General features: G+C 50.4%; 1 protein-coding gene and 1 long non-coding RNA gene across 3 annotated transcripts in view; one reads left to right on the top strand and one right to left on the bottom strand.

Moving 5' to 3' along the window:
* The window catches only part of ANKH (ANKH inorganic pyrophosphate transport regulator), a 133,202-nt gene that overhangs the window by 112,717 nt on the left and 2,308 nt on the right, over positions 1–18,177 (top strand). For both annotated transcript variants that reach the window (XM_045566389.1, XM_045566388.1), the window contains 3 exons: positions 14,560–14,689; positions 16,982–17,105; positions 17,626–17,725. In XM_045566389.1, the coding sequence (XP_045422345.1) occupies positions 14,560–14,689; positions 16,982–17,105; positions 17,626–17,725 (354 nt within the window). The remainder of the gene's footprint in view (positions 1–14,559; positions 14,690–16,981; positions 17,106–17,625; positions 17,726–18,177) is intronic.
* LOC123648536 lies at positions 8,004–16,691 on the bottom strand. Its single transcript, XR_006738653.1, has 3 exons — positions 13,084–16,691; positions 11,466–11,643; positions 8,004–9,423 (listed from the first exon to the last, which is right to left on the bottom strand). It is a non-coding gene; the product is annotated as an uncharacterized LOC123648536 (long non-coding RNA).

Below are 18,177 nucleotides of genomic sequence, written 5' to 3'. Positions count from 1 at the left end.
GCCCCCCCCCCCACCTGAGTGAGTGTGAGAACCGCAGGGAAGACGCTGTTTGCGCCCTGGGCCTGCGACCAGCACTCATCACCTGCCCCTCTGAGCACTGAGGGAGGGAGCCTGGGCCCCGCCAACGCTGGCAGGTCCCAGGTGCTGCCCACCCGGTCCCATCTCAAAGATGCGGCTCTCCAGCTCTGCTCCTGCAGTTTTCACCGGTATAAATATCGGAGTTGTTGTAGGGAGATGTCAGTGAAGCAGTCATGAACTGTTGTTCCACACAATGGCAAAGTAGCTCAGTAGGGCTTCATTAATATTTTTTTTTGAGACAGAGTCTCACTCTGTTGCCCAGGCTAGAGTGCCGTGGCGTCAGCCTAGCTCACAGCAACCTCAAACTCCTGGGCTCAAGCGATCCTACTGCCTCAGCCTCCCGAGTAGCTGAGACTACAGGCATGCGCCACCATGCCTGGCTAATTTTTTTTCTATATGTATATTTTTAGTTGTCCACATAATTTCTTTCTATTTTTAGTAGAGATGGGGTCTTGCTCTTGCTCAGGCTGGTCTCGAACTCCTGAGCTCAAACAATCCACCTGCCTCGGCCTCCCAGAGTGCTAGGGTTACAGGTGCAGGGCTTCATTAATAGACTTCCAGAATAATACCTTATGACTCCCTGTGGCTTTTTTTAAAAATTGTTTTTATTAGTCTCAGCTTAAAGACAAAAAAACACAAAACCCCATCTGGGGAGCATCTTTCTTCTTCCCCAGTGAGCACATCAGGATGTGTAGAAACCAGACGTCGCTTCACAAGGTGCTTGGTCAGGACGCTCCCAACAAGAATTTGCCATAAACATCCCGGGGAACACAAGAATCTGGTGTTCGTGGCTTTTCAGCTTTCTGAGTTCAGCACCTGCTCAAACGCTCGGAAGTACCTTGGGCTCCGCCCACAGCACTTTGCTGGTGGCCTGAACTCCTGATGGCCATTGCTTTGCTTGTCCACAGCAGGTGCCGAGCCCAGGAAAGCCCATGCAGAATTTCTCGAAATATGTTTTTTGTAACTCATCTCAAAAGATCTCCAAAAATACCAAACAGAGGTAATTACATCCAGCAGTGGGTGAATGGGCACAGTGAGGACCTCATTAATATGCTAAATGGCCATTTTGTGTGCTCCATGAAGTAAGATACCATTTGACCCAGGAACAAAAGAAAACAATCAAAGCACACTGCTCCCCCTAAACGACTTCACCGGTTTCCCTGTCCCAGGGCCTGGGTGTCTCCAGCACCTGCAGGCAGCGCGTGAGTTGCTTTCAGCTAATATGGGGCCTTTGCTCAGAACGGCAGCGCTCACTCCAGCTAATTCAGAAACGCCGGCTCCCCACAAAGCCGCAGGGCTGGATGGAAAGACGAATTAATATGTTTAGTCCTCTGACTAGACTTCTCATAGCCCTGTGGACACCAACCACACATGAGAAAATGCCAGCAAGGACAGATTTTAAGTCGCACGTGGCCCTCGTAAGCATGTTTGCATTTTGGAGTCCCCAGACTAGAAAGACCTTCCCCGTGTACGTGGGAATCCTGTGTCCTCCGGGGCACACGTGGCACTTCCTCAGGACGCCACTATCCCCTCTGTTCCTGGGACACACTCGCCGGCTCCCATTTCTCTTGTCTCCCTGCCCCACGTCGCCGTGTCTCACACAGATGTGCACGTGCGTGTTGCTCAGATCGTTACAGCGGGTGTTACAGCAGGTGGTCCCAAGGGCAAACCGAGCGGCACACGGAGAGTCGGAGGATCAAAGTTTATTGGCCGGCGGGCTCAGAGGGGTCTCACCACCAAATTCTGAGCCCCGTCTACCCGATTTTTCCCACTTTTATTAAGTTGGGGTGGTCCGAGGGGTGGGGTCTCAGGTAGCTAAGGTAATAGGTTAGTGTTATGCTGATGCGATCAGTTGATGGGCCAGGTGATAGGTTAGTGTTACGCTGATGCGTGTCTTCCGTGAGCGGTGGGGGTCTCAGGTGGCTGAGGCGAATAGATGCGGGTTTTCCTTATCAAGATCACCTAACGCCGAGGCAGTAAGAGCAGGACACGTCCATAATTTTCATTAATGCAGCCTAAAGCTGCATTGGCTTTTTAAATTAGCCACATGGCTCTGTTATCAGGATAAACACGAGGCCCAGCGAGATCCAGTGGATCGAATGCTCCGGGCAGCCGAGGACCGGCGCCTTCTAGAGTCGTCTGTGGGCTGTTTGCCGACGTGGAGGCTCCTGGCCTGCGAGTCTCTGTGCTTGCTGAGTCACAGCTGCAGGTGTTTCGCCTCGGCTGATGTTAATGAGCCGAGCCTTGCCCACATTTCAGTTATCACACAGTGCTTTGCTCCCTCTTGTCGGCGTTGGTCTTTGGTCTCACAGCCTCTCGACCCTGTCTGCTCACCCTTGCCAGCTTTAAGGTGACCCTCCTCGGCGGAGAGGGCAGGTAAGGAGGAGGGGCAGGAAGGTGCCCTCGGGCCCTGGCAGCTCTTTCCTTTTTCTCACTGGGGCACATTTTTTAAAAGTTCTTTTTCTTGATCTGAGCACTTTTACTCATTCAGAGTATTTGGGCTTTCATCTTCCAGACCTTGTTCTTATGTGGCTTAGGACGTGTCATTTTGGTACCACCGGCCCCAAGACTCCCCTCGTCCTGTCCCATTTGCTGCCCTAGCCCACGGCCAACTCGGAAATGACAAAGGCCCTCGGAAAATGAACCTTTCAGTACCCACCCAGCACCCTCCAGATTGTCCTTCACCTCTGGCTGCTGCTCCCAGAGGTCGAAGTGGCCCTTGCTCTGCACCCGCTCCCAGGCAGACAGCCGTCCCTTCCCCTGCGCTCCCGCGCCAGGTCCTTGCTGTCGAGCGCACCAGGTGGGTCAGCCCTGCAGGTGGGCCCCATCCTCGCCCTCTCTGGAGGCAGTGCCCAGACGTGGCATGGGCCTGGCAGCCCCTGGGTGTGACAGCCTGAGGGTGCGTGGACGAAGGCTGGTGCTTCCACACCCGGGACCACCATGCCTTCAGGTGCCGTCTGTCCTCCTCGCCGGCCTCTTTTCTGGTTGTGTGGAGGGAATTTCTCTTCTGAGAGCTTTCCAGCCTCCTTTTAGACTCTGGTGCTATTAGATTATATTTGGCTTGTTTCCACAAATTTTGAAATGTTTCCTTAATTTCTTTTTTTTTTTTTAATTCCCCTGGTAAAGAGATCAAGGTCACTCCCCCCCAATAATGGCCATCGCCCCCAGGCCTGTCAGCAGTGCCTCCAGGGAGGCTGCCAACGTACTGGGATAACCCTTATCTGGGTGGGATCAGGTTGAATCCTGCTGGAGAGGCGGGGACTTGGTGGTCTAGAAGGTTCTCTCCTGACTTTCCGTTCCTGGGGCAATCCCAGCAGGGATTGCAACAGGCTGGCTCCCTCCTCGTGGGGCTGTGTTGCCTCGGGGAGGCCATGGGTGCTATCTCAGAGTGGCCCGGCCACAGTTCTGATGAAGGTGCTCCACGGAAAACCTTAGTCCTGAAACTGCAGAACTGCAGACCGCAGAGGCCAAGCTCGGAGGGGGAGAAGGCAGAGAGCCGCGGCGTCAGAGGACGCTGGCTGAAAAATCTGCACCGTCAGGGGCTTTCTCTACAACACGGGGAGATAATCCCCTTCAGTGAGCTGCACCTAACCTTAAAATACCTTCCGTGCTGCTCACACTAGATAAGCCTTAGGGAAGCACCTTTCCCAAAGATACAAACAAAAATTCCAGCTCTGCCTCTGCCTCTCCCCTCCAGAGCCTGTGGCCACCTTTGAGAGGCATCAAGGTTACAGACCATGGCAGGATTTACAGTGTCCCTAATCCCTGGCACAGCCCAAGCTCCGGCCACCTGGCCTCTGAGGGTCTGAGCAGCTCCTTTAAGGCACTGCTGGCAGCTGAAGGGAAAGGGAAACACTCTGCCCAGAAGTTGGAGGCCTGGAGCCTGGTGTAGCACTGCCTCTCGAGTCTTCCATTTCCCCAGTTAGAAGCTTTTTTTCATGATGTGAGGGCCAGTTTGCACCTCACAATTCACGATTGGCTCCACTCCCACAGATACACGCTGTCCCTGTGCGGAGGAGAGGGCCGGAGCTCTGGGGAGCTTTCTCTGCTCCTGTCTTGCTGCTTCTGGGCACAGCACACCGAGAATTCCTCGTTCTCGGTCGCATCCCGTTATTCAAAGCTGCATCTCAGTCGAGCGCAGTAGTCCTGAGTCCTTCCATTGTGTGCTAGAGAGCAGCAAAATCCGAGCTGATAAATATCACAGTAAAAACCGCTATCCAACAGGCCCTTGTCCACTTGGCCCTGTTTTCGAAGTCAAAAGTTTGGTTCGTAAGAATGACCCAGTCTCACCTTCCTGTTGCCAGCCTTCCCCGAAAGCCTCCACTGTCACTCAGCCATGCTGGGCGGATCCCAGAGGCCGTATTCCAGCTGTGGTACCATGCTGACCCTCTGTCTGAACAAAGGCGGCCTGTTTGGGGCTTTGTTACTGCTGGGGCCGCCGCCCCTGCCCCGGGAGGTAGAGACTGCTGCCTCATTGTTCCCAGGCTCCAGCAGAACAAAATGACTCTCTTGTGCCTGGGGGATGGAAAGAGAACCGAAGGTAAAGAAACGGAATTCAAAACTTTCTGCTTTGGTGCCCCTCGCTGTACCAGTGCCCTGAGTGCCGGGCGGACGGGTCAGCAGCCGAAGCCATCCCGGAAATGGGGAGGAAGCTTCCGAGTCCCCACAGCCCAGATTGAAATCTTGCCCTCTCTACCCTGTCACCAGTGGGTGACCTGGAGCAAATCACACAGTCCCTTTAGGCCCTGCGTCCTCATCAATAGAGGAGCGAAAATAAGGCAGCTATCCCGAGATCGTATGAGGATTAGATGAAATAACGTACGGGGCGCCCTTGGCATAGATGAGTGATTGGTAAGAGTTAGCTCCTGCCCTCTGAGCCTCCGCCCTCCCTCCGCTCTGCTCTCTACACGCCCCGGCAGTCCAGCGTTCAAGTTTGCCTGTCAGCTCACACTGTAGATTTGAGGGGGCGGCTGGTTTGTTTGGGGGGACACAGAGATTAAAACACAAGACTGGTCCCTAAAACTCTACCTAAGCCCTGATAATAAAAATGCCAGGGCATGGCTGGGCGCGGTGGCTCACGCCTGTAATCCTAGCACTCTGGGAGGCCGAGGCGGGAGGATCGCTCAAGGTCAGGAGTTCGAGACCAGCCTGAGCAAGAGTGAGACCCCGTCTCTACTAAAAATAGAAAGAAATTATCTGGCCAACTAAAAATATATATATTTAAAAAAAATTAGCCAGGCATGGTGGCACATGCCTGTAGTCCCAGCTACTCAGCAGTAGGATCGCTTAAGCTAAGGAGTTTGAGGTTGCTGTGAGCTAGACTGATGCCATAGCACTCACTCTAGCCTGGGCAACAAAGTGAGACTCTGACAAAAAAAAAAAAAGCCAGGGCAAATCCAGGTGTGTATTATAAAACAATTAGCAAATTGGCCAGGCACGGTGGCTCACACCTGTAATCCTAACACTCTCGGAGGCTGAGATGGGAGGATCGCTTGAGGTCAGGAGTTTGAGACGAGACTGACCCCATCTCTACAAAAAATAGAAAAATTATCCAGGCGTGGTGGCTTGCACTTGTAGTCTCAGCTACTCGGGAGGCTGAGACAGGAAAATTGCTTGAGAACAGGAGTCTGAGGTTGCTGTGAGGTAGGATGATGCCACTGCACTCTAGCCCAGGTGACAGAGCGAGACTCTGTTTGAAAAAAAAAAAATTAGCAAATGAACAAGCATGGTGTTGTAATAAGCAGGTTCCAATTAAAAAAAAATTTTTTTTTAAATTGTGGTAAAATGTACATAAAATGTACCATCCCAACCATTTCTAAGGGTGCAGTTAAACACATTCACACTGTTGTGCTCCTGTCATCAGCCATCACTGAGTTGCAGAACTGAAACTCCAGGCCCATTAAACAGTTGCTGCCCTGCTTCCTCCCTGCATCCCCCGACAAGTTCCACATTGACTATTACTAGTCGAGGAAAAGGAAAGGTGAAACAGAAGCTGGAATGTGGAACTTTCTAAATATTCTTCAGATCAGGGGAGTGAGAATAGGAAAAAATTAAACCTGCAGGTTAAAGGAATGGGCAGAGGTTTGACCACTGGAGCAGCCTTGTGGGCTTGGTGCATGGCGCCCCCTGCTGTCTAACGGCCTTCCAGCCAACACTGCGCCTTAGTAAGAATTTAGCCTTTTTAGATCTGAAAGACGCAGTGTATATTTGGCGATTTCATTAAACCTAAATGACAACAGTGATGATTTCATTTTCATAATCTTGAAAAAATGATTATAAAGCTACATCTTTTTTTTTTTTTTTTTTTTTGAGACAGAGTCTCACTTTGTTGCCCAGGCTAGAGTGAGTGCCGTGGCGTCAGCCTAGCTCACAGCAACCTCAGACTCCTGGGCTTAAGCGATCCTACTGCCTCAGCCTCCTGAGTAGCTGGGACTACAGGCATGAGCCACCATGCCCGGCTAATTTTTTTGTATATATATTTTTAGTTGGCCAGATAATTTCTTTCTATTTTTAGTAGAGACGGGGTCTCACTCTTGCTCAGGCTGGTCTCGAACTCCTGACCTCGAGCGATCCACCCGCCTCGGCCTCCCAGAGCTAGGATTACAGGCGTGAGCCACCGCGCCCGGCCGAAGCTACATCTTAAAATGTTAATTTTACCGTGAATATGCTATAAGTCGATGGTAGCATCAACTCTCTTATGGAAATATTCAAGATAGATGTATAATAATTATGGTTACCAACAAGCCAAACAGAGGCTATCAAAGACTTTAAAGACACTTTGTAATATGCTTTTCCAATCTCCTTAGCTTAGAACACTAAGCTCTGTGTCTCTCAGTAATCCATGCAGTTTCATCTATCATAAGTAGGTGTGGTTTGCTACACCTATTTCAGCCAACTAAAATTTTTGCTAGCCTGACCTTGTATAAAAAGTCTGCCACCTCCCCCCACTGCGTACGATCGTAATAGTCACTCTCCTTCCTTGTGAGGGTGCCCGGCTCTGTCCTGCTGAGCAAGGCATCAGGCAGAAGCGTCCCTTTCACACCCCATGTCCACTTTAGGCGTTTCCAACCAGGTAAAGATGGCCTATTTCTTTCTTTCTACATTGGGGATCACCCTGATTCTAAGAGTCAGTCCTGATGAAATGCTGTGTCATTCCATCTGGGATGTGGCAAGCCATGGTCACATCAGACGGGCTCCTAGAGAGGTCCCCTCTAGCTCATGGGACAGCTCTCAAGTGTCTGGGCGTCCAGAGGCAGCCACGCCTGCAGCCTCACTCACACGGCTCTGCCCTGGCCTCTCTTTAGGCTATGCGTTGGTCCCTTACTCATCCTGTTAGCTCTGCCTTCAAACACCTCCAAACTGAACCATTTCTCACTTCCCTGCTGGTTCAAGCCCTCTCACCGGGACTGGCACAGTAGCCCCCTAATGGGGCTCCTTGCTTCTGCCCTGGCCCCCCAGACAGCCCTGAGTGAGGCTGCCACAATGTCGATCTGATCATGTCCCTCCTCCACCCACAACCTGCCGTGGCTCCCATTTCTCTCAGCAAGAAAGCCAGAGTCATGATGTGACCTGTGATGCGCTTTGGGAATGCCTTCCCCACCCCATGTGCATGGAGCCAACGCAATTTGATGCTAAGAGTCAGGGCCAAGTGGTGTTCCTTAGGTCTGCATCAGCTCTCTCTGAAAGCCAAGCAAGACAGGCACGTGTGTAATCTGAGTCATGCCTTGTTTGGCCTCCCCACCCGCAAGTGCATCAGATCAGCGTGCCTTGCGCATGGGGTGACATGGGACACGGTTTCCCAAGACACTGGCTGTTAAAACCGAGCTGTCAGCCACCTTCTGAAAGCCACCCATCCCTCTGAGACAAAACTCCTCACATCCCTGTCCCAAGCACACATGAGAATCGACTTTATCTCATATGTGCTTGAAGACATACGGGGGTCTGTTTTATTTTAAAATGTTTTCTGATAAAAAGAACACATATCCCTTTGTGGAAGCCATAGAAATGTACAAGAACAGCCGATATTGATCGACCACGTGCAACGTGCCCCGCGCTGGTAGAGGTGTCCTGTGCTCCCCAGCTCGGGTCCACACGCTGGTGCTGGTGGTCCGGTGGGCGGTGATGGGAGGAGGAGCCGGCACCAGAACGTAAATCAGCTCAATCACTGTGATGTCTAGTTCAGCGGGCGTTGTCTGGGTGGCAAGACTTTCTTAGTGAAGGCAGCCGGGCCTTGATTTGCTTTATGGAGTCAACCCCTTGTCTCAGCGTGGACCCGTCCAAAGAGTTGGCAGACTGGCCCTGGTCCTCGCAGCAGCCCTGTGAGGGGGACACCATCCCCATTTCACAGAACGTGGCTGAGGCCAGGTGTGCTCCAGGGACCTGCCTAGACGCAAACCCCAGAGAAACGTGGGGCAGGAATTGCATCCCTAGCCGGGCTCGGGGCCACCTCCTTGTGCTCTTTGTGTCCTTCAGGGCTAACCACAGGTCTGACTGGGGTGCGCAGGGGGACTAAACCCAGGTAAACAAAAATGAGGTCCAGGGCCAATAAGTTTTACTCAAAACAGCTGCATGTATTTTACTTTTTCTAACTGCAGGGTGAAAGACCTTCTCGTTTACTACTAATTTCAGTTATTCAGGGTAATGGAGACAGCTTTGTGAGTTCCTCAAAAGCACAGTCAATGGTTTATGGAAATTAAGTCCAAACCCAGAGCCCCTGGTAATGTTCCCTTGTAGAACGGCTTCTCTAAGGACACCCAGGAATGGCTGTCCTACTGTGGCTGGGTTTGTATATTTTCCGGGTTCAAATGCTGATGGAGAGAATAGGAGTCTTTGGATCCAATTTCAGATTCTTGGGAAAGAGACTCAGATGATCCCTGGAGCAGCTCAGGGACCACCCAGGGCTCCCTCTTCCTCCAGGGAAGCAGATCTTGTTAAGATCTCCCTCCTGTGGCTCTAGTCACAGTTGACTCTGACTGCACTATCATAAGACCCAGGGGTGCTATTTCTGTAAGGCTGGGGGCCTCCTTCATCACCTCTGCACTCTCTACACCTATTTGGGGACCTTAATGTGGGTAGTAACACTTTGTCAAGACATATACTGACCAGAACTGCAAGTTGAGGTTGGGGATAAAAGAGCTGTGGCCCAGTGGTGGTTAGCGTCTAAAGAGGCTCCTACGATTACAGAATGGAGGACGCCTACCCAGCAATCATGAAGGCAGAATAAGGGACAGCAAGGGGACTAGTCTCTAGTTGGGATCAAAATATCTTAGAATACAAATAAGTATTTCAAAGTTCAAAGCAGACATTTCACGGTCAGTGTCTGGTCCTCAGGAAAAGAATCACAATCTGTCAAATAAAAGAGAAGGGGGTTATGGGTCTTCTTCCTTTTTTAATAACCTTTTTTTTCCTTTCAGAGTAGCTTTAGGTTTACTGAAACATTGTGAAGACAGTGCACAGTTCCTGTGTGCCCCTCACTCACACCTTTCTTTACTGTGGAACATCTGTCACAACCAAGGAACCAACACTAGGACATGACCATGAACTAAACTCCACGGTTGAGATCTCGCCGGTTTGTTTTCTCGTGTCCTTTTTCCATTCCAGGATCCCATCCAAAACACCCCATTACATTTAGTCATCATGTCTCCTTAGCCTCCGCTGCCCCGCGACAGTTTCTCAGACTTTCCTTGTTTTTGAGGCCTTGACACTTGTAAGGAGCACCGGCCAGGAATCTGGTAGAATGTCCCTCAACGTGGGTTGGTTTGAGGTTTTTCTCATGGTTAGACGGGGCTTATGGATTTGGGGGAGGAAGGCCACGAAGCTAAGGTGCTGTTCTCATTGTGTCTTATCAAGGGTAAGCACTGTCAACTGCTGGAGTTGACCTTGATCATCTGGCCAATGTAACGTTTGCTAATTTATCCACCGTCAAGCTACTTGTCCCCTCTGCGTACTGCACTTTTTGGAAGGAAGTGACCGGTCTGCCCACACATAGGGAGTGGGGAGGTGTGTTCCACCCGCCTCAGAGGGGAGTGTCTGATGAATTATTTAGAATTCTGTGTAGGAAATTTGTCCCTTTTCCCCCATTTGTTTGTCACCGTGGACTCGTGGATGTTTATTTTATACTTTGGGATGTGATTCAATACTGCATTATTTATGTTGCTCGGATTGTTTCAGCCTTGGCCATTGGAAGCTCCTTCTGATGGGCTCCTGTCCCTTCGACGGGTCCCCATTGTTTTGGTTTTTGAGCAATTCCTTATTCCTGGCATTACACATCCTCCAGGCTAATTGTCTTGCAGTCTCTCTCTGCCTTGGTCGTAGAATGAGCCATTTCTCCAAGGAGCCCTGATTCCCCTCATTGGGGAATAAATAGAAAAACCAAGATCTGGGCACTTGGTGGGTCGTTCTGTTTTGAAGGCTGCTTCCTAATGAGATGATCTTGACGGCAAACTCTACAGCCGAAAACCCAGCCCTGCATCTGCTCAGAGGAACAAATCACATTCAGTGACAGCAGTTTATTAGGTTTGTGTTCTGGTTTGGAAAAGGCAATGCCATTAGGCTCTGCAAATATTTGAAGAACACAGCATGTCATGGCCAGTGGGGAGGGCGTGTTCTGAGTCAAGGCTACTCTGGGTGAACTCCTTAGAATGACACTTTCCCTGAAACACTCTTTGTCAGGGGAACTTCTAACGCTTTTCTTTTTTGAAAGGAGCTGCTTACACTTGGTCTGATATTATGCTAGGGCTCAGTACTTTGCTTAGGGGAAGCTGACCCACAGATGGGCATTGTAGCTTTTAACAAACACCATGCCCACTTCTAAGTTACATGCATTCCTTTCTGGCGGGTGCAGGGCTGGAGGGTGAGGCAGCATTTTCATACTGGAAGCATGGCAAAGGCTTCAAAGCCTTCAGGGAGAAAGAGAAGGGAGGTTTGATAAATGCAGTGTTCCTTCCCTTTAGCTACTGTGACTGTCCAAACTCCAGACCAGACTGACAGCTCCAGGAACAATGCTACCAGAAGACCCAATCTAGGTTCTGGGTGTATGTGGTTGAAAACTCTGAAAAAGCACTTGTGTGGCACAGACAGACACCAGATAAAGAACAGAGTGATTTGGTAGTGCCAAGTTAAATTACACTGTGGAATTTCAGAAGTGGAATATTGAGCCACTATCCCAGGAAGCTCCCGTTAGAGATCCAGCAAACCGGTGTGGTTGTGTCCAAGGAACAAGCACTGTGTTCACATGCAGTTAGTTGATGTTGATGTAAATGTCTCAAGTGATGTGGGCACACTCGCTATTGTTGTGTCCTCAAATTGGACTCCCTCCTCCAAAGGTTAATTGATCATCTCCTATAGGATAGTAAAAGGCCTACAGGTGGAGCCCGGGGGGGAATTACCTGGCTTTGTTAGCCACAGGGGGCCCCTGGCACCATCCTTCTCTTGACTTGCAGTTTACACTCTCCTTTTTCCCTGGTTCTCTGAAGCTTAAAAGCCTCTTTATAATGATTTTGCAAAGCCCAGAGATTGCAACATTCCTTTGGGGCATTATCTCACATTCAGATCTTCCCTGTCTGGCTGCAAAATAAATAAAACATGTTAATGATTCTCCTGGGAGCTTAAGCTTCTAGCAGCACATGGCCCAGGTGTCGAAGCGCAGGATGGCTCACCCACCTCTGGCACGGGTCCAGCCCAGACTCGGGACGGCTCTCCCTTTTCTCAGTTCTTTACAGCTTTGCTGCTGTGGGAAATATTTGGGGCCTAATATAAAGCAAAGCTGGGATCAGGGATGATCCATCTCTTTGTCAGAATGGGATATAGAGCAGGAAATGAGTTATGTTCCAGTGCCATGCTCAGTGTTGTTTGGAGTCATAATATGAAATTGCTGCCCTCCCTGGGCTGCACCCGGGAGTGATGTCTCACCATCTCGGGCTGCCAACTTTGCAGTGGGAAAACACGGCAGAGCCACTTGTCCAGGGCATTCAGGTAATAAAGTCCCTGAGCTCTGAGGTGCCAGATCTAAGGAAGTATTGTTCCCTTTGTCTCAAAGATGGGTTGTGAATACTGGCATCAGGCAATAGGATTAAATGATAGTACCTCTGCCAGTACACTGAAAGTACGCAGGGATACAGCTCCATTGCATTTATAAAGTGAAACATATTTATGATAGCTCTCTGGTGTATTTTCTGAAATATTTCAACATGACAGTAAATAGAGCCAGCCTAATTCCATGAAACTTAATTTACCCAAAGCCTAAAAGGATGTATTTTCTAAAAGTTCAGTGTTCTGTTTTTATATGACTGTAATTCATTTTATAATATATTCAGTTTTATTTCAGACAATCCCTTGCATTTCAAGAAAAGGAGACAACTGTTTGATGGAACAGGCATGTTTTTAACATTACCTTCCAAAGTGATGTCATTACATTTTTTTTTTAATTCAAGTTTTTAAAATCACGAAGTGTGAAGTCAGTTCTATGAGGATGGTTAACAACAATGGCCATCCCCAGCCCTCCCGCCTCCCTCCCTGGTCCCTCTCCTGCTCCCACAGGCACCCCCAGCCCTCTGACAGGTTGTGACCACTGAGCCGTCGTTCCCCTCCTTTCTTAACATACTCAGTTTTTCTTGGACTTAATAATTGTCTTAATTGTAATTTTTCTTAGTTCATGTATTCAAACCCCTCAGGTAGCTGGCATCTCCTGGAGGCCCCCGCCCCCGCCGTGCGGATGAGCTGCCCTGAAGGCCTATCGCAGCCTTCCTGGGGTCCCTTCCCCCCACCGCAGAGACCTGCCTTGCTCTTGCCTTGTGTCCCATCCCATGACTTTCCCTTTTTTCCCGGGTGACTCACTTGCTTGGGCAGAGCATACCCGCCCCCCACAGTAGCTTCTGGAAAAAGTATGCACGGGATGCAAACTTTTGGAAGGCCTTGAATATTGAAAATATCTTTCTTTTAAACACAACTTGATTGCCAGTTTGCTTTAGAGTCCTAGGACAGAAATCGTTTTCCCTCCCAACTTACCGTGCCACATCTTCTAGCTTTCCGAGCTGTTGAGAAGCCGAAGGCCGGAAGCTCCTAAGCTCTCTTCTCTGTTCCCAGAGGCACTCGGTGACAGGCCCGGCAGGTCTTCTCCCACCCTCTCCGCTGCCTCCATGTGATGGGCCTTTCGGTCTTGAAACTGGGACCTGTCAGCTGAGATTTCTGCTGTTCCCTGTTTCTAGAATGACTATTACTTGAATGTTGGACCTTTACTTTTTAAGTCTCTTCTCCTGTACTTTCCATACCTTTATCCTTCCGTTCTGCCTTTGTGGTACATTTCCCTAACTTTATCTGTCAGTTAGTGACTTTTTCATTTCTGCCTCCATGTTTTTCATTCCCACAACTTCTCTTTTGTTCTGCCTTTTTTATAACATTTCCATCCTGTTCTTGCTTCATGGATGCAGTTTCTTCTCCCATCTCTCAGAGAGCATCAGTGCAAAAGAGGCTTTTTTCCCTCTCTCTGTCTCTGCACTGTATTTGTTTCCTCCGTGTTGTTTTTTGTGCCTTTGTTTTGAACTCTTCACATTAGAGGACTTCGTTAAGGTCTGGTGTCCCGCGGGTGTACGAGCGGGCGCTAGGAGCTGGCTGGGAGCCGCGAACAGCGAGGTGAGATCTATCACTGCGCAGGCCTCCCCGACGGCTGGCTGAGTGGGCCTGCTCTGTTGGGAGCCCCTGATTTCAGGAACTCTAGGTTTTCCTTCCTGGGCTGGTCAGATGCCTCAGAGACCACTCTGGGTCTCCTGCCTGGTGTGGGCTGGGTGGCACTCTACTGTTTTCCCGTGTTCTGGGAGCCCAGGAGAGGAAGAAAGCTGGGACACACAAGTCACCCTTGTCTTAATCTGTATGTTTTCCATGTAGAGATTGAGTATCCCTAATCCCAAAATCCTAAATGCCCCCAAATCTGAAACATTTTGAGTGCTGCTAACGTGACGGAAAGTAAATGTTCATTGGAGCCATCTGGAATTAATTAGGGATGCTCAACCAGTAAGTATAACGCACGTATTCCAAAATCTGAAAAAATCCAGAATCCAAAACACTTCCGGTCCCAAGCATCTTAGATAAGGGGTACTCAGCCTATAGTCACTCTGCCATTAGCCATGCCAGGTACCCTGTTTTGCCTTATCCAGAGACCAAAATCCTGTTTCCTGCCAAGTTCAGGGAGACACAGTTGCTAGCACTGGAAGCGGAACTGAGCGGCTTGCTTACTATCTAGACTCTCAGCCAGCCTGTGCTGGGCCCTGCCCTTACCCCAGCTTCCAGGAGGACCTGTTGCCACACTTCCTGATCTGCTTCGCAAGGCAGGGAGGTGGCAGCCCTCGGACTAGCGTGGCTGCCACCCATCGGGCAGGTCCACTGTCTTTCACAGTCGGTCCTCAGGGGTTGTGCAACATCTGCCTTTCCCATTTCACTCATTATACCTTGTCCTTACATGCTTGCTCCATGTCTTTTTCCCTCCAGCTCTGTTTTGTGATGTTCTGGACCCCCAACGTTTCTGAGAAAATTTTGATAGACATCATTGGAGTGGACTTTGCCTTCGCAGAGCTCTGTGTCGTTCCTTTGCGGATCTTCTCTTTCTTCCCAGTTCCAGGTAAGGAAAAACAGAGAATGAAAGAAACATTCCTATTTATTGTCATGCTCATTTAAGTCTTTTTTCACTGGAAGTGTTTACAAGCACGTCACCAACAAAAATGTAAAATTTTACAATGGATTAGAAAGAGCTAGTAGGATACAGTTTCAAGAAGTGAATCAAACAGGCATAAGTTGTTTTTTAAAGTGCAGTGATTGTAAACATAGTAAAAAAGAAAATAGACCCAAAAAGATACCATGTGGAGTTTTGAGGGGACAACAGAACTGCCCTCTGTCTTGATTGTGCTGGTGGTTACACAAATCTGCGCATGTATTAAAATTCTTAGAACTGTACGGCAAAAAAACAATTTATAGTATATTAATTTAAAAAGTGAAATGCAAAAAAGAAAATAGAGTGAGTTTACTGCTGAAACCCGGAGATGTGCACAGAGAACTGCTGGAGACAGGAAGACTCCAGTGCAAGTTGAGGCCAGTGGTGAATGGTCAGAAAGGACAATGCCCCTGGCCAACACATAAGGCGGTTTGAAAATTACCAAGCTAACACGGCAGCATGAGCTATACAAGAGTCAGGTAGTTCTAGATTAAATGAGAAAAGCAGGTTGCAGGATGGCTGATCAGTAGGTGACCATTTCTATAACAAATGGATAGGAAATATACATGCATATCTTCATTATCATGTGTATATGCTAAGTGCTTGCATAGCTGTAATCTGTTTCTAGAAGTAACTCGGCAAGCTGCTAACAGTGGTTGCCTGTGGGAAGCGGGACAAGGGTGTGGGAAGTCACAACTGGGAGAAAGACCTTTGTACTGTATTTCCTTTTGTACCTTTTAAATTCTATACCAAGTGTATATCATCCAGACAAAAATCAACTGCCAAAAAAATCCACCTAAATCATTAACCCGAGAAGTCAGAATCTACAAAGCCACAGTTAGGTTAAGAAATGAGCCATGGAGCTAGTCCTGGCAAGGGCCACTGGTGTACCCTGCTAGCCCTGTGCTGTCCCCAAGGTAAGCCACAGGCAGCCCTGCTCTTAGACACTGAGCACTCCTGGAGGCCAGGTCTTGTGGCGTCACTGTCAGGGCTGTGGCAGACATGGAGGAATGGCTGGAACATCGTAGCACTAGGATGGTGCCTGGACTTTGTTGGGTGGACGCTTGGTGAGCCAAGCTCTGGAAAGTGATGCTGCCGAGAGGAAGCTGTGCTTAGAGATTAAGACAACTACAGTTTGTTTCCCGTGGGCTGGATCTGAGGGTCCTGAAGAGCCCCGCTGGGAGCAGGCTGTCACCGGGTGTGCGGCTGGCCTTTAATCTCCTCTTGCCTGCACTTCCTGGCCTGTAAGACGAAGGGCTTCCAGATAGCTGCTACTCCGCCCAGTATGGCCTAGTTTGGACCAACTGGATTAGCGTATGCCTGTGGGTCTGTCTGTGCCTAAGGGAAGAAAGTGAACTTCCTAAGTACAAGGCTTCCAGCTAGACCCAGAAGACCCAGATTCTTCCTTCTACACATACATACCCTGGAAAGGAGTTGCTATCCCAGGAGCAAGCACTTCCCCCTCCTCAAGCCTTTGTCTGGTGCCACCCACTGAAGGTGAAGGGCCCCTCCCTTCAAGGTCCCCACCTGGCCTGCACTTCCTCAAGCCCTTTCCAGCTTCAGATAGAATCTCGATGCTCAGGGCACTTCCTACTGACACGGGCAAGGCTCTGTCTGTGTCCTGCACACGCCCTTACGCAGCGATCCCTGCTGTCCCCTGTGCCCTGCACCCCTGCTCAGGGGGACACGTCATTGTAAAATGACAACATGCACTACTGTGGCCGCATGATGAGGGGAAGAGCGAGGGGTGGTCAGGGCAGCTTGGAGGGAATAGAGCGGTCCCCTCTCCTGGCCCACCACACTGGTCCCCACACCGAGGATGTCAGGTCAGACGCAGGAGGGGAACACGACTTCTGGTCTCAGCTTTTCTGCTCACCCGGCTTCAAACTACAGCCCTGTCAAGGTGTAGCTCTTCTCTCTGTGAGAGATGGATGCTCAGAGGTGGAGGCTGGGCTGGGGGTGGGGCAGGGCCATCCACTCGGGAGATGGCGGTCACAGTGGCACAAGCAGCCTGCCTGTCCCCAGCCGTCTGAATCCAAAGGGCTCTAAGAAGGTGGGAAGCCCAGGCGGGGACAGGGGCTGGGCCACAGCAGCAAGGCCCGGGTCCGCATCAGCCCCTGAACCTGGGCTGTGCTGCTCTGGCCAAGGCAGCAGGACGGGACAGAGGCAGGCGTCGCTGACCGCCCTGTGCTCTTCCCGCAGTCACTGTCAGGGCCCATCTCACTGGGTGGCTGATGACACTGAAGAAGACCTTCGTCCTGGCACCCAGCTCCGTGCTGCGGATCATCGTCCTCATTGCCAGCCTCGTGGTCCTGCCCTACCTGGGGTATGTTGCCAGGGGATTCGGGCTGTGGGTCCTTCTGCCACTTAAGTACCCTGTCCAGAGGTACGTCTTCATGTGAAATCCCCAAGCATCTCTGGCATTAGAAATTCAGAATGATGTTTTGTTTTTCTGCCTGAGCACCAGGCTGAGGCTCTTGAGATCCATTCTAGGGAAGTACTTTTGGGGTCAGGCCCATGTGCGAGTAATGGCAGCAGTATGGGCTTAGGGCACATGCTGGGAGGTGAACACGGAAGAGAGGAAGGCCACAGTTCCTGCCCTCAGGGAGCTCTGTCCCCTGGGGGAGGGAGGGAAGTGCTGTAGGATCCACATGCTGTGGGCGGGATGGCTCAGCCCCAAGTTCTAGGCCCCCCACGCAGACGGATGGTTGTCACCTCATGGAAGCCGGCAGAGCGAGGACATTGCTGGTCTCCACCCTCTCTAGGCCACACTCACTTTCCTGCTTTTGGCGTTGACTTTGTTGGGCCCCAGCTGGGCTTTAACAGATGTGGGTTCTCATCCCCAGAGTACATGGTGCCACCCTGGGCGTGGGCTCCCTCCTGGCGGGCTTCGTGGGAGAATCCACCATGGTCGCCATTGCTGCATGCTACGTCTACCGGAAGCAGGTGAGACTGCGGTGCAGGGGGCACCAGGGTCGGACAGTGGAATTCATCAGTCAGGGCTTGCTGGTGACCTTGCCCAGGCGGTCTGGCCCAGGGGCCTGATGGAAGTGGGTAAGAGAAAGGGGGACAGCAAGTAGAGACAGCCCCTTTGAGGAGTTTGTTCTAAAGAAGAGAGAGGTGTGGACATGGATTTCAGAAAACCAATCAAGATGGGGTGAAGTTCAGCTTGTTGTTTGTGTTGGGGAATGATCCAGCAGACAGGAGATGCTGGCTTTGGGGGAGGGGACAGTCGGCGGGGGACAGCAGTGGGTGGGGTGCTCACACAAGTACTTTTCCGATTGCTGTGTTTTTCTCAGTGAAGTAGGAAGCTAGATCATCAGCTGAGAAAAGAGAGATGCTGGAGGTTGGGAGAAAGAGGAGGACGTGTGAAATAGCTGGCAGGGAGAGTGGCAAAG

Source organism: Lemur catta, chromosome 12, assembly GCF_020740605.2.
Source record: "Lemur catta isolate mLemCat1 chromosome 12, mLemCat1.pri, whole genome shotgun sequence".
NCBI classification, from domain to species: domain Eukaryota; kingdom Metazoa; phylum Chordata; class Mammalia; order Primates; family Lemuridae; genus Lemur; species Lemur catta.
This window is presented reverse-complemented; position numbering and strand designations above follow the sequence as displayed.